At 42.3% G+C, this 14,464-nt stretch overlaps 1 protein-coding gene across 6 annotated transcripts in view; it reads right to left on the bottom strand.

The window, feature by feature from the left end:
- The window catches only part of LSM14A (LSM14A mRNA processing body assembly factor), a 151,293-nt gene that overhangs the window by 91,575 nt on the left and 45,254 nt on the right, over window positions 1-14,464 (bottom strand). For 4 of the 6 annotated variants that reach the window (XM_081107877.1, XM_081107876.1, XM_081107875.1 and 1 more), the window contains exons 4-6: window positions 10,718-10,840; window positions 4,757-4,933; window positions 4,418-4,483 (exon numbers count right to left, since the gene is read on the bottom strand). In XM_081107877.1, coding sequence (XP_080964003.1) covers window positions 4,418-4,483; window positions 4,757-4,933; window positions 10,718-10,840 — 366 coding nt within the window. The remainder of the gene's footprint in view (window positions 1-4,417; window positions 4,484-4,756; window positions 4,934-10,717; window positions 10,841-14,464) is intronic. The other 2 variants (XM_081107879.1, XM_081107878.1) reach the window with 1 other exon arrangement.

The raw sequence follows: 14,464 nt of genomic DNA, 5'->3' as shown, positions 1-14,464 counted from the left end.
CATAGAAGGTAAATAAATCCCAGAATAAAAAAAAAAGAAAGAAAAAGAAAAAAAGGAGAGGTTGGGAGCTTCAGTCTCCCGCCAGCCTGAAACAGCCCTAGCCCCTCACCCAGACTGGCCAGGCACCCCAGTGGGGACCCCCACCCTGAAGGGGGTGTGACCAGCTGCAAACAGCCATCATCCCCTCATCCAGGCTGGCCAGACACCCAAGCGGGACCCCCACCCTGATCTGGGACACCCTTCAGGGCAAACCAGCTGGCCCCCACCCGTGCACCAGGCCTCTAGTCTATATAGTAAAAGGGTAATATGCAAACTGACCCTAACAGCAGAACAACTGGGAATGACTTGTCACTATGACACACACTGACCATCAGGGGGCAGATGCTCAATGCAGGAGCTGCCCTCTGGTGGTCAGGGAGCTCTCACATGGGAGGAGCTCTGCTCAACCACAAGCCAGGCTGATGGCTGCCAGTACTGCGAGCCTCTCCGGCCTCCTCAGCAGTGCTAAGGATGTTCGACTGCAGTTTAGGCCTGCTCCCTGCAGGCAAGTGGACATCCCCCGAGGGCTGCCGGACTGCCAGAGGGATGTCTGATTGCCAGCTTAGGCCCAATCCCCCAGGGAGCGGGCCTAAGCCAGCAGGTGGTCATCCCCTGAGGGGTCCCAGACTGCGAGAGAGCACAGGCCGGGCTGAGGGACCCCCCCCCCCCCCGAGTGCACAAATTTTTGTGCACTGGGCCTCTAGTCTATATAATAAAAGCCTAAGCGACCGTTAGGGCGGAACAACCAGAATGACCGGTTGCTATGACGTTCACTGACCAGCAGGGGGCAGACGCTCAATGCAGGTGCTGCCCCCTGGTGGTTAGTGTGTTCCCACAGGGGGAGCGCCACTCAGCCAGAAGCTGGGCTCATGTCTGGCAAGTGCAGCGGCAGTGGCAGGAACCTCTCACGCTTCCGCGGCAGCACAAAGGAGTAGCAAGCAGGCAGGCAATAAGGAGCGAGTAGTCCTGGACTGTGAGAGGGAGCAGGCCGGGCTGAAGGACACCTCCCAGTGCACGAATTTTGTGCACCAGGTCTCTAGAGTATCTCTCTCTCTCTCTCTCTCTCCATATATATATATGAAGCCTAAGCAACTGGCAAACTGCTATGATGCACACTGACCACCAGGGGGCAGACGCCCAATGTAGGAGCAGAAACTACAGGCATGGAAACATGGAACAGACTGATGAATCTCAGAGGCAAGGAGGGAGGGCAGGAAGAGATTAACCAAAGATCTTATATGCATACTAGAGGCCTAGAGCATGGATTCGTGCACTCATGGGGTCCCTCAGCCTGGCCTATGCCCTCTCGCAATCCAGGGCCCCTCAGGGAATGTTGGAGAGCCAGTTTTGGCCTGATCCCCGCAGGCCAGGCTGAGGGACCCCACCAGTGCATGAATCCATGCACCAGGCCTCTAGTCTACACTAATAAAAGAGAAACATGGTAATTGGCGTACGACTGCTACCCTTCCCATTGGCTAATCAGGGCAATATGCAAATTAACTGTCAGCCAAGATGGCGGCCGGCAGCCAGGCAGCTTGAAACTAACATGAGGCTTGCTTGCTTCAGTGATGGAGGACTCCAACGTTCCCTGAAGGCCGCTGCAGGCCTCTGAGCCTGCAGTTTCAAACATTGTAACAAATACAGATGCTAAACAAAACCCCAGAAACCAGCTTTCAGCGGGCTGGGATCTCAGAGCTGGAGTTGATACAGAGTTCCAAGAACTGAAACAAACCAGATACCTGCTTTCAGGAGCGGAGGCCTAAGAGCTGGAGCCTCAGAGCTAAAGCTGGCCCAGAATAAAAAAAAAAAGAAAAAAGAAAAAAAGGAGCAGTTGGGAGCTTCAGTCCCAGCCTGAAAACAGCCCTCAGCCCCTCACCCAGACTGGCCAGGCACCCCAGTGGGGACCCCAACCCTGAAGGGTGTGTGACCAGCTGCAAACAGCCATCATCCCCTCATCCAGGTTGGCCAGGCAGCCCAGTGGGGACCCCCACCATGATCCAGGACACCCTTCAGGGTAAACCAGCCGGCCCCCACCCATGCACCAGGCCTCTATTCTATATAGTAAAAGGGTAATATGCCTCCCAGCACTGGGATCAGTGGAGCCACGAGGCCTCCCGGCACCGGGATCAGCGTGACAGGGGGCAGCGCCCAAACCCCCTGATCGCCCTGTGGCTCTGTGTGTGACAGGGGAAGGTGCCCCAACCCCCTGATCGGCCCTGCTCTGTTTGTGATAGAGGGCGGCGCCCCAACCCCCCCCCACCCCCCACGGGCCCTGCTCTGTGTGTGATGGGGTAGAGCGATAACCTCCTCATCGGCCCTGCCCTGAGTGTGACAGTGGCAGCGCCCCAACCCCCTGATCCCTGCTTTGTGGGTGATAGAGGGCGGCGCCCCAACCCCGATCCGCCCTGCTCTGTTTGTGACAGGGGGCAGTGTGCCTACTACCCTATCGACCCTACTCTGTGAGTGACAGGGGGGAGCTCCTCAAACCCCTGGTGGGCCCTGCTCTGTGCGTGACAGGGGGGAGCTCCCCAACCCCCTGATGGGCCCTGCTCTGTGCGTGACAGGGGGGAGCTCCCCAACCCCCTGATGGGCCCTGCTCTGTGCGGGACAGGGGGCAGCGCCCCAACCCCCCGATTGGCCCTGCTCTGTGCGTGACAGGGTGTGGCGCCACAACCCCCCAATCGGCCCTACCCTGAGCATGACTGGGGGTGGCATCGCAACCTCTCAATCCGCCCTGCTCTTTGCATGACAGGGGGCGGAGCCCCAACTCCCCAATCGGCCCTGCTCTGAGCCCAATCAGGGGCTGCACCTAGGGATTGGGCCTGCCCTCTGCCACCCGGGAGCAGGCCTAAGCCAGCAGGTCGTTATCTCTCAAGGGGTTCCCAGACTGCGAGAGGGCACAGGTCGGTTTGAGGGACCCCCCCTCCCCCCCGAGTGCACAAATTTTTGTGCACCGGGCCTCTAGTAAAAGATAATACAAAAGAGAAAGCCATACAACAATGTCGCCTATCATCAAGTAGGTTTTATTTCAGAAATGTGATGATGCTTAAAAAAACTTTTATTTTAAAATATTTACAAGATTCCCCCCCCCCAAAAAATCAACAAAAACTCTGAAAAAATGGTCCTACCTCACCCAGCCTCCCCTCCAAAGCTAACAATTTAGTTACCTACTGTATATTATCAAAACCAGGAAAATTGTCATTGGCACAATATAATTAACTACATTACAGATCTCATTCAGATTTCAACAGTTTTTGCATGTACTCATTTCTTGGTAGATCTGCATAACTAACACCAAAAATTATGAAAAAACTGTTCTGCCCAGCAGGCGTGACTCAGTGTTTGAACTGAGGAGGTCATGGTTTGATTCCTGGTCAGGGCATATACCTGGGTTGCAGGCTTGATCCAGTGTGGGGGTGCAGGAAGGCAGCTGATCAATGATTCTCTCTCATCTCCCTCTCCCTTCCTATCTGAAATCAATAAAAACATTTAAAGAAAAACAACCTGCCCTGACCGGTTTGGCTCAGTGGATAAAGCGTCGGCCTGCGGACTGAGGGGTCCCAGGTTCGATTCCGGTCAAGGCCATGTACCTTGGTTGTGGGCACATCCTCAGTAGGGGGTGTGCAGGAGGCAGCTGATCAATGTTTCTCTCTCATCGATGTTTCTAACTCCTCTATCCCTCTCCCTTCCTCTCTGTAAAAAATCAATAAAAAATATATTTTTTTAAAAAAAGAAAAACAACCTGTTTCTGCTACCACAATGAAACTCCCATGCTATAGCTAGCTACCAACCCTTACCGTTCTTTTTTTTAAAAATCTTTACCAGAGAATATTTTTTATTTTTATTGATTTTTAGAAAGACAGGGAGGGCCCTAACTGGTTTGGCTCAGTGGATAGAGCGTCGGCTTGCCGACTGAAGGGTCCCAGGTTCGATTCCGGTCAAGGGCATGTACCTTGGTTGCGGGCACATCCCCATTGGGGGGTGTGCAGGAGGCAGCTAATTGATGTTTCTCTCTCATCAATGTTTCTAACTGTCTGTCCCTCTCCCTTCCTCTCTGTAAAAAATCAATAAAATATATTTAAAAAAAGAAAAAGAAAAAAAGAAAGACAGGGAGGGAGGGAGGGAGGGAGAGAGGGAGAATGTTGATTGGTTGCCTCCTATTCTCAACCCTACTGGGGATCAAACCCACAACCAGGTATGGGCCCTAACTGGAAATCAAACCTGCAATCCTTTTGGTGCAAGGGATGATGCTCCAACCAACTGAGCAACCTGGCTGGGGCCACAATTCATTTTTTTTAAAGCAATTACTCACCACACATTTCAAATATTGTCTCTATTGAGAAGCATAAAATATGGCTTTTAAATTCAAGTTACTTACCTATTTGTCTCTTGCTATCATTTCTGAGTTGCTCATTTTCTGGTCTTGAAACTTTGTGTATATCAGCTATAAGACATACAGAATAACACATTAACTCAGGACACATAATCAAAAATTTCTGTTAAGTTAGAAATGAGAAAACAAAACAAAAAACCCTCCAAATCTATACCCCCACCACCATCACTATTTTGAGCCAAATTTGAAAGAATGAACATTCTATCAAGTTCAGTTTAAACCTTCTAGGATCATTCATATAAAGTTTATCTTTTTAATGAAAATAAGGTGAATGGAAAATGTTGATGAGTCAATTAAGGAATTAGTAAATAGCTCAAGTTCTACCTCGCCTGTGCTCTTGATTCTCTATTGCTTTTTGGCTGGTAGATGGTAAAGGCCTGGTTGATACAGGGCTCCTTCTCCCAACAGGTGCTGGAGCAGGTAAGTGGGCCGAGGCGGTCTGTACTGCTTGTTCCATGGTAGGGCTTTTTCTCAAAGGATCTAACTGAGGGCTTGAACGACCTAAAACGTAACCAAAAGATAAGAAACTACCCTATCCTTTGGGGATTTCAAAATAACCTAGATGCTAAAAAAATGTCTTATTTTATTTCTACCAATTCAAATCCTTAGCACAAATTTGAATTCTTCCACTTACTAGACCAGAGTTTAAAACTGATTATCTTTAGTGGGCTGGTGGTCACTAGGTTAGTTAAAAGCAACAACAACAAAATACTCTGGAATTTTATCTGAATTTCTACCTATTGAAATAAGGTTAAATAAGTTTTTCAAAAATTTCTGCCTGGTACAAGATTCCCCAGGAATGTTATCAAAGTTCATGCTGTTGGTCAGATGTGGGTTTATACCAATAACCATAACCACAAGATTCTATTGATACTTCGGCCATTATTTCCAGAAGCTTTAATATTTTCGATTACCTTTATATCTATAGGCATTATCTCCAATAAATTACTATTATAAATAAAGTGAAGAACTAGAAAGTTAAGTGAAGTTCTTCAATACTTTAGGGGCTTGGGTAAATTAAACATCAATACTTAAAAGGCCAGCAACAGCCCTAGCCAGTTTGGCTCAATGGATAGAGTGTCAACCTGCGGACCAACATGTCCTGGGTTCGATTCTGGTCAAGGGCATGTACCTTGGTTGCAGGCTTCTCCCCGGTCTGGGCCCTGGCTAGGGCACTGCAGGAGGCAACCAATCAATGTGTTTGTCTCACATCAATGCTTCTCTGTCTTACCCTCTCTCTTCTACTCTCTCTAAAAGAGCAATGGAAAAATATCCTCGGGTAAGGATTAACAACAAAAAGGCCAGCAACAAATAAACCCTTCAGGTAATTACACAGTAGTGATAATAATTCCTTGCCATTTAAAACATTTCTTGTCAATTTTTACTTAATATAGATTTTGTATTTACAAATTCCATTTTTCCTTTTGAGGTCAGAGCTTCATAATACAGTTACAATATGAACAGAAGAATGCAACATCGGGTGCTCCCAGCATATTTTTTGTCCCTATATTTGCGATAAATCTCTGTTCAAGGTGCTCTCATATCCCATGATACTGCACCAAATTTTTTGTTTAAAAAAATTATGCTCATTTAAAAAAAATAAAAAATTCCCATATATGCTGCAAATGTCAACAATTGGTGAACCAGTGAATGCTGACAAAGCATTGGTTATTGTTCACTAGATGCTTCAGGGAACAATTAGTAACTAGAACCCCAATGCATGAAATTCAAGCATGGGTAGGGTCCGTAGGCCTGGCCGGCGATCAGGGCCGATCTGTGTGGCTTCCTGCTGGCCTTGGCTGGCCTGGGGCCTGAGGGCAGCTCCTGTGTTAAGCATCTGCCCTCTGGTGATCAGTGCGCGTCATAGTGACTGGTTGTTCTGCCGTTCGGTCGATTTGCACATTAGGCTTTTATTATATAGGATACTCCCCAAGATTATGGTTATCTAAAGTAGGCAATTGCAAATATGTACCATTTCCAGCCATTAATACCAAAGTTTACTCTGCCATTAACAAAAACACTGTATATTCTGGGAAATCATGGAGGTTTATATAAGTTTTGGCCTATCAGAAGACATTTTGTCATTACTTATGATCTTCTAAAGAGATTTAATTTATAAAATAAGTGTTAAGTTTTTTGAAAATCCTATTGTTTAGTTAATGTTACAATACTACATTCTTCTAAGTTTATAAAATTTACTTTATCAGGTTTTTCTTTGAGAAAAGACCCCATGACAAGTATTAAAGAACCACAAGTGATAGAGCAATCACAACATCTCATTTGTTGTATACTTTGTAATTAAAATCTACTAGCCATGATGGCAATTTTGTTATAAATAGAGAAATACAGGTGATACTAGACATATTATTAGGAATACATACAATAGCCATTTCAGCATAATAAAAACACACCCCTTGAGACATCTTCACATACTGATATCAGTTAAAATTCTAGATGTTCTAATTTTGTAAAATTCGGAAATTATTGGTGGTAAAAATGCAGATTCCGAGGCCACCTCAGCCTTGTTATTGTTTTGTTAATCCTTACTAGAGGATATTTTTCCACTGCTTTTCAGAGAGAGTGGAAGGGAGGGAGAGAAGAACAGAGAGAGAGAGTGAGAGGAAGAGAGAGAGAGGGAGAAAGAGAGAGGGACTGGTTGCCTCCCACACTCACGCCAACCAGGGGACGGGGAACAAACCAAATACCCAGGCACGTCCCCTTGACTAAGCCACACCAGCCAGGGCTGTCATTCTTTATATAAATATATCTCTTTCTTACAATAAACTAGAGGCCCAGTGCACGGATGGTGGGGTCCATCAGCCTGGCCTGTGCCCTCTCAGTGGATGTCGGACTGCTGGTTTCAACCCGATCCCTGCAGGGATGTAATACTGTGTGAAGGGGCAGGTGGCCAGGGAGGAGCCCAAGCCCGGGCCAGATGCTGTGCTGCTCCTGCTCATCCTGTTCCCGCTGTGCCTGCCGCCATTGCTTGGTAGTGCTGCAGTGGAGGCAGGAAAAGCTCATGCCACCACAGCTGCGCTTGCCAGCTGTGAGCCCAGCGTCTGGTGCCCATCAGTCAGCTGAGCAGTGCTCCCGCTGTTGGAGCACACCGACCACCGGGGGGCAGCTCCTGTACTGAGTGTCTGCCCCCTGGTGGTCAGTGCACGTCATAGCGACCGGTTGACTGGTAATAGTCACTTAGGCTTTTATATATATAGATACGTACTTTAAAAAATTTGTATTTAAAATTTAATTTAGTCCTAAGTAAGAGAGAAGGAATCTAGTTATTTTCCCCAAATGACCAGGCAGTTGTCTGTCCCAATATCATTTATTAAACAGCTTCCCTTTTTCTAATTTAAAAATAATATCTCAATCATATACTAATTACGTATTTATACTTGGATCTGTTCCTGATTTTTATTCCATTCATCTCTTAATTTATTCCTGCACTGTTTTATTTTATGAATAGATTATTGAGTAGGAAAGCCCTATTTCACTGCTTTTTATTTTTTAGATATGTCTATACTTCCACATTTATTTTTAAGATAGTATGTGTATCTGTTTTATTAAGTTCTCATACCATTCCACTTAGACTTATTGAAATTACAATAAACTTAATTAATATGACAAGTAAAGCCTTCCCAATACTTTATCTCTGTGTCTAGGAATAAAATAATTCTCTAATTGCATTATGTTATTAGATCCCTCTATTACAGCGGTTCTCAACCTGTGGGTCGCAACCCCTTTGGGGGTCGAATGACCCTTTCACAGAGGTCACCTAAGACCATCGGAAAACACATATATAATTACATATTGTTTTTGTGATTAATCACTATGCTTTAATTATGTTCAATTTATAACAATGAAATTGGGGGTCACCACAACATGAGGAATTGTATTAAAGGGTCACGGCATTAGGAAGGTTGAGAACCACTGCTCTATTATATTTTGTTTTCAACATAGAAATTGGTCTTATTTCTTTTTCTTCCCTTTTTTTTTTTTTTAAAAAAAAATATTTTATTGATTTCAGAGAGGAAGGGAGCAGGAGATAGAGATAGAAACATCAATGATGAGAGAGAATCATTGATTAGCTGCCTCTTGCACACCCCCCACTGGGGACAAAGCTTGCAACCCAGGCATGTGCCCTTGACCGGAATTGAACCTGGGATCCTTCAGTCCACAGGCCAACACTCTACTCAGAGAGCCAAATCAGCTAGGGCGGTCTTATTTCTTAGTATGTATTTTTTACATATTTTCTCATTATTGTGAACATCATCTTTTATCCCCATTACATAATTAGTAGGTAAGGTTTTAGAACAATGATTGATTTTTGTGCATTACTTTATCTTTTCCTTCTAATTTAAGCCCTTTATTAGTTCTAGGTTATTTAGTGAATTCTTAATTCCAAGTAGTAAGTCATAGCACTGACAAATAATGCTAATTTTAATAACTATGCCTCATTTCTTTTTCATGTGTTCCAGATTTAGCTAAAAATTCCAGAACAATGCTGAATAGCAATGATGATAGGCATCCTTATTTATGATTTAATAAGAATTCTTCTGGTGCTTCCATATTAAGGTTAAAGTTGGCTATTCATTAAGATAGCTAACATTTACTGATCATGTTCTATGTGCTAGGTACTATGATACTAATGGCACTGTATATATTTAAAAAAATTAATCCTCATAGTAAGCCTGTTAGTTACCAGTAAAGTCCCATTTTATAGTTTAGGAAACCAATGCTTAAAAAGCTTAACAACTAAAATAACAAACTAATACACATACACACAAATACACACTTAAATTAACCTACAAAAAAGTCTGGAAGCATGTACATCAAAATACAAATATTTGTTATTTCTGGGTAGAGATTGTGGGCATTTTAATTTTTTCCTTATGTTTACTATATTTCTAATTAATCTACAACAAATCTTTAAATGTTTAAAAATTAAGTTATTTTAAATCAATGAGTAACAGTAACTACAACTATTTCAAAATATCTACAGTAAGAGAGATTATGTTTAGCATTAGCTTGATTTTTATTCTCAATAGATTTTTAAAATATTGTCCTGTGATTATGGCATCTTTCTGAAACGACTTCACATTGTTTTATTTAAAAGTAAACATCTATATAAAGCAATGAAGCCAATAACATTTGCTTTGGCAACAGATAAAAATAGATATGGAAACTTGGGACCACTGAAGGCTGTAAGACTGGGTGAGGGGAAAATATAATTTAGAAAAGAAAAAGAACAGGGTAGTTTAAGAAGCTTGTTAAGCCGAAACTGGTTTGGCTCAGTGGATAGAGCGTCGGCTTGCGGACTGAAGGGTCCCAGGTTCGATTCCGGTCAAGGGCATGTACCTGGGTTGTGGGCACATCCCCAGTAGGGGGTTTGCAGGAGGCAGCTGATCGATGTTTCTCTCTCATCGATGTTTCTAACTCTCTATTTCTCTCCCTTCCTCTCTGTAAAAAGTCAATAAAATATATTTAAAAAAAAAAGAAGCTTGTTAAATGCTGACTCTAAAAGGGTTCTGATGTAGCAGTTCTCAAGATCTATATTTTTAAGTACAGTACTCAAGATGATTCGGTTGTGGGTGGTCTACACTGAGAAGCATTGCTCTAGATCAGCAGTTTTCAACCTTTTTCATCTCATGGTACACATAAACTACCAAAATTCTGTGGCACACCAAAACAAACAAACACCCAGGTACTATATAATTTTAATTCATTCATACCAAATGGCTATTGTTGTGTTGGTTGTTGTCATTTTTTTTTTCCATTTGACAATTTAAGGGAAAAGAGGCCAGTGCCCCTGATTAAATAGTCAGGTATTGTGTTTTAAAAATTCTTGCAGCAAACCCACTGATCATTGCTCTAGATCCTGTAAGGATGCTAGGAAAGATGCAAGAGCTTAATGAACAGTTTGTTTTTTTTCAGCTGTTATTTTAAATTCATCAAGGAGAGTTCATTTTCAGTGGTGACTCCAGGATTAATTTGATATATTTAAGTATAATCATACAATTTATATTACACTTGCTTTGCAAAAAATTGTCAAACTTACAGAAAGGTCACTGCTTCAGTTTTATTATCTAAGACTGGAAAAAGTCTAAATAGTGGAAGTCATTCAACAATATACTTATTGCAACAGCAATTAGGAGAAAAAATTTAAAAGAACCAAATAAAAATCATACAGGTCATTACAAACTGCAAAAATTCTTACATTCAGAGAAAGATAAAACCAGTATAGAAGTTTAGAATGGAAATATTTGAAAGAAAAAAACAGCTTACCTTGAGATAACTGTGTTTTTACAGATCTTGTATCCTGTGTAAAGGCAGAACCAACTGCACTACTTTGGGACAGGGTACTGCTGTTTGATGTTTCTGTTCCAAAGGATGTCAAGGAGCTTCCAGCTTAAAGAGATTATTTTAATGACAAAAAAATCTTTTTTAAAAATTTAAACCTTTAAGTTATATAAAGTAACGTACCAATTTAATGATAATTTTCATCACCCTCTTGTATCACTTATACATATTAATAATGCTGGAAATTAATGAAAGTGTAACAAAAATTAGTTTGAGAAATCTTTGATAATACTATACAGGAAAAAAGCATGCCATATATATAATCCAGCATCCTAGATGCAAAAATTTTTCTAACGTGCAATACTGTCATAAGCAGTTATGTGGACGACATAGCAGGGACCCACATGAGATAAAGAAGTAGCAGAAATGGTACATTCTACACCAACATTAAGGTTCAATTATTTTAATTCCAAGTATATGCACAAATAGCCAAATCAGCAGATAGGTCTATGATGTGCTTTCACAGTATTTCCAAGACAACAGACAATGGACATTAGTCCATTTTAATGCTTCTACTCAGGATGGCACTGTTGGGGGCTGCAATCTGCCTAAAGCAACCACAAGAGCTTTGGTAAAGCCAAGTAATAAATCCCTAGAAAGGACCCAATTTTTTGTTATGCTAGTTTATATCAATCTTCTTTCTTCCTTAAGTTTCTACAGTACTCATGGATCATTCACTTTTCTTTCTAAAAAATATTTTTATTGATTTTTTTTAGAGAGAGGGAAAGGGAGAGAGAGACATTGATGTGAGAGCAGAACATGAATCAGCTGCCTCCTACACATACCCCACTGGGGATCGAGCCCCAAACCCAAGCATGTGCACCGACCAGGAACAAAACTGACAACTTTTCAGTGCACAGGATGACACCCAACCGAGCCACACCGGCCAGGGCAATCATTAAATTTTCATATGCTGTGCTCTCTTCTTACTATTTCATCTATGCAGGTTTTCTCTAGGAAGCATGTACAACAAAATATAAATATTTCTATAGCCCTTCTCCCACCCCTAAATCCAATCTAAAGATGGTAATCAGAATAATATTTTTATGAGATATAAGTATAATCACATTACTACAATGTGAGCTTTCCACTGCTCTAAAGATAAAAGTTCAAACTACCTACACACCTCAGTTTATATGGCCTTCTCCTTATCTGCCTACCTCTTCTCTCACCACTTTCATTTTCACCAGTCTACCGCACAGAAATGTATCATCAATCTACTCTTTTGTTGTTGTTAATCCTTACCTGAGGATATTTTTTCTATTGATTTTTAGAGAGTGGAAGGGAGGGGGAGAGACAGAAACATACATGTGAGAAAGTCACATTGGTTGCCTCCCACATGTGTCTGCGGGCTGATTCTAGCACAAACAGGTTGGCAAACTATGGCCTGTGAACCAAATTCAGGTTTGATTTCCTAGGAAGGCATATACAAAAAACAACCAATGAATGCATAAATAAACAGAACAAATCGATGTTTCTCTCACTCAAATTAATAAAAAAAAGATATTCCCCTCTCCACTGTACTGCACTGGCATCTTAATTTTACTTAATATTCTTATTGATTTTTAGAGAAAGAGGAAGAGAGGGGGAGAGAGAAACATCTATTTGCTGCCTCCTGCACGTCCCCTACTGGGGGATCCAACTGGCAAAGCAGGCATGTCCTGACCTGTAATCAAAATAGCAACCTTCTGATGCATGGGATGATGCTCAACCAACAGAGCCACAGTGGCCCTCTTTATTTTAAATCAGGATTTAAGTGAGTCTATTTTTTTATTCTTTATTCCTGATGTATTTGTGGCAATAATTCACTGTTCTGATTACTATAACTTTATAGTAAATCTTGAAATTGAGTAACAATCTAAAGCTTTCTTCTTCAAGATTATTTTTATAATTCTACGTTTTTACTTCCATATAAGTATTAGAATCAGCATGTCAATTGCTATTTTAAAAATGTCTGATGAGATTTTGATCAGGGTTAGGTTCAGTCTGTAAATCAATTTTGGGAGAAACGTCATCTTAAAAATAGTGAATCTTCCAAGCCATAAGCATGGATTAACTCTCCATTGATTTAGATCTTTAATTTCTCTCAGCAATGGTTTGTGGTTTTCATTGTAGTGTTTTGTTTTTTTTTAAATATATATATTTTATTGATTTCAGAGAGGTAGAGGGAGGGAGATAGAAACGTCAATGACAGAGAATCATTCATCGGCTACCTTCTACACACCTCTTACTGGGGATTGAGCTCGCAACCCGGGCATGTGTCCTTTACCGGAATCGAACCAGGGAACTTTTGAGTCCATTGGTCAACAAAGATATATATATATATATATATATATATATATATATATATATATATATATATATATACTAGAGGCCCAGTGCATGAATTCATGCACTGGTAGAGTCCCTCAGCTTGGCCTGCAGGAATTGGGCTGGAACCAGCTCTCCAACATCCCCCGAGGAGTCCTGGATTGCAAGAAGGCACAGGCCAGGCTGAGGGACGCCACCGGGAAGGGGCCGAAGGAGGACTCCAGGGTGTGTCTAGCCCTTCTCACCCAGTCCCGATCAGCCAGATCCCAGCAGCAAGCTAACCTACCAGTCGGAGGATCTGCCCCCGGGTGGTCAGTGCACGTCATAGCAACTGGTCGAACAGTAGGACACATAGCACATTAGGCTTTTATTATACAGGATTTTTTATTGATTTGAGAGAGGAAGGGAGAGAGATATGAACATCAATGATGAGGGAGAATCACTGACTGGCTGCCTCCTGCACACCACCTACTAGGGATCGAGCCCGCAATCCCGGCATGTGCCCTGACCAGAATCGAACTTAGGACCCCCTTGAGTCCGCAGGCCGACGTAGAGCAGTGTTCTTAACTTCAGCACTACTGACATTTTGGGCCAGATAATTCTTTGTTATGAGGGGTTGTCTTATGCATTGTAGGATGTTAAGTGGTATCCCTGGCTTCTACCCACTAGATACCAGTGATAGCCTCCAGCTGTGAAAACCAAAAATATGTCCACACATTACCAAATGTCTCCTGAGGATGGAAGGTAAAATTCCCCTCCATTGAAAACTACTGTTGTAGAGGTTTAAAAATATCTTTTGTTATATGCATTCCTGGCACCTGATGTTACTGATACTATTGTAAGCTGTGCTGCATGTTACATTTAATTTCCCAATAATCTGTTCTAAATCAGGTGTCAGCAAACTTTATCTGTAAGTGGCCAGATAGTTAATATGATATTTAGGCTTTTCAGGTCATACGATCTGTTGAAACTACTCAACTGTTGTTGTAAAAGCAGCCATAGACTACATGTAAATGAGTGTTGGTGTGTTCCAATAGGAGGCTGGTCAAATTTGGTTCACAAATTTGCCAACCCGTCTGTACTAGAATAGATATACATATCATCATGGTATACAAGTAGAAATACAGTTGATTTTATTCATTCATTTATTTACTTAAATCTCACCAGAGGATATTTTTTCCATTGATTTTTAGAGAGAGTGGAAGGTGAGGGGCGGGGGGTGTGTAAAGAGAGAGAGAGAGAGAGACATTGATGTGAGAGAGACACATGGATTGGTTGCCTTTTGTACTCACCCCAACTAGGGCTGGGGACTGAACCTGAAACCCAGGTATCCACCCCTGACTAGAAATCGAACCTGCGACA

This window comes from Myotis nattereri (assembly GCF_964212035.1).
Source record: "Myotis nattereri genome assembly, chromosome: 15".
Taxonomy (NCBI): domain Eukaryota; kingdom Metazoa; phylum Chordata; class Mammalia; order Chiroptera; family Vespertilionidae; genus Myotis; species Myotis nattereri.
This window is presented reverse-complemented; position numbering and strand designations above follow the sequence as displayed.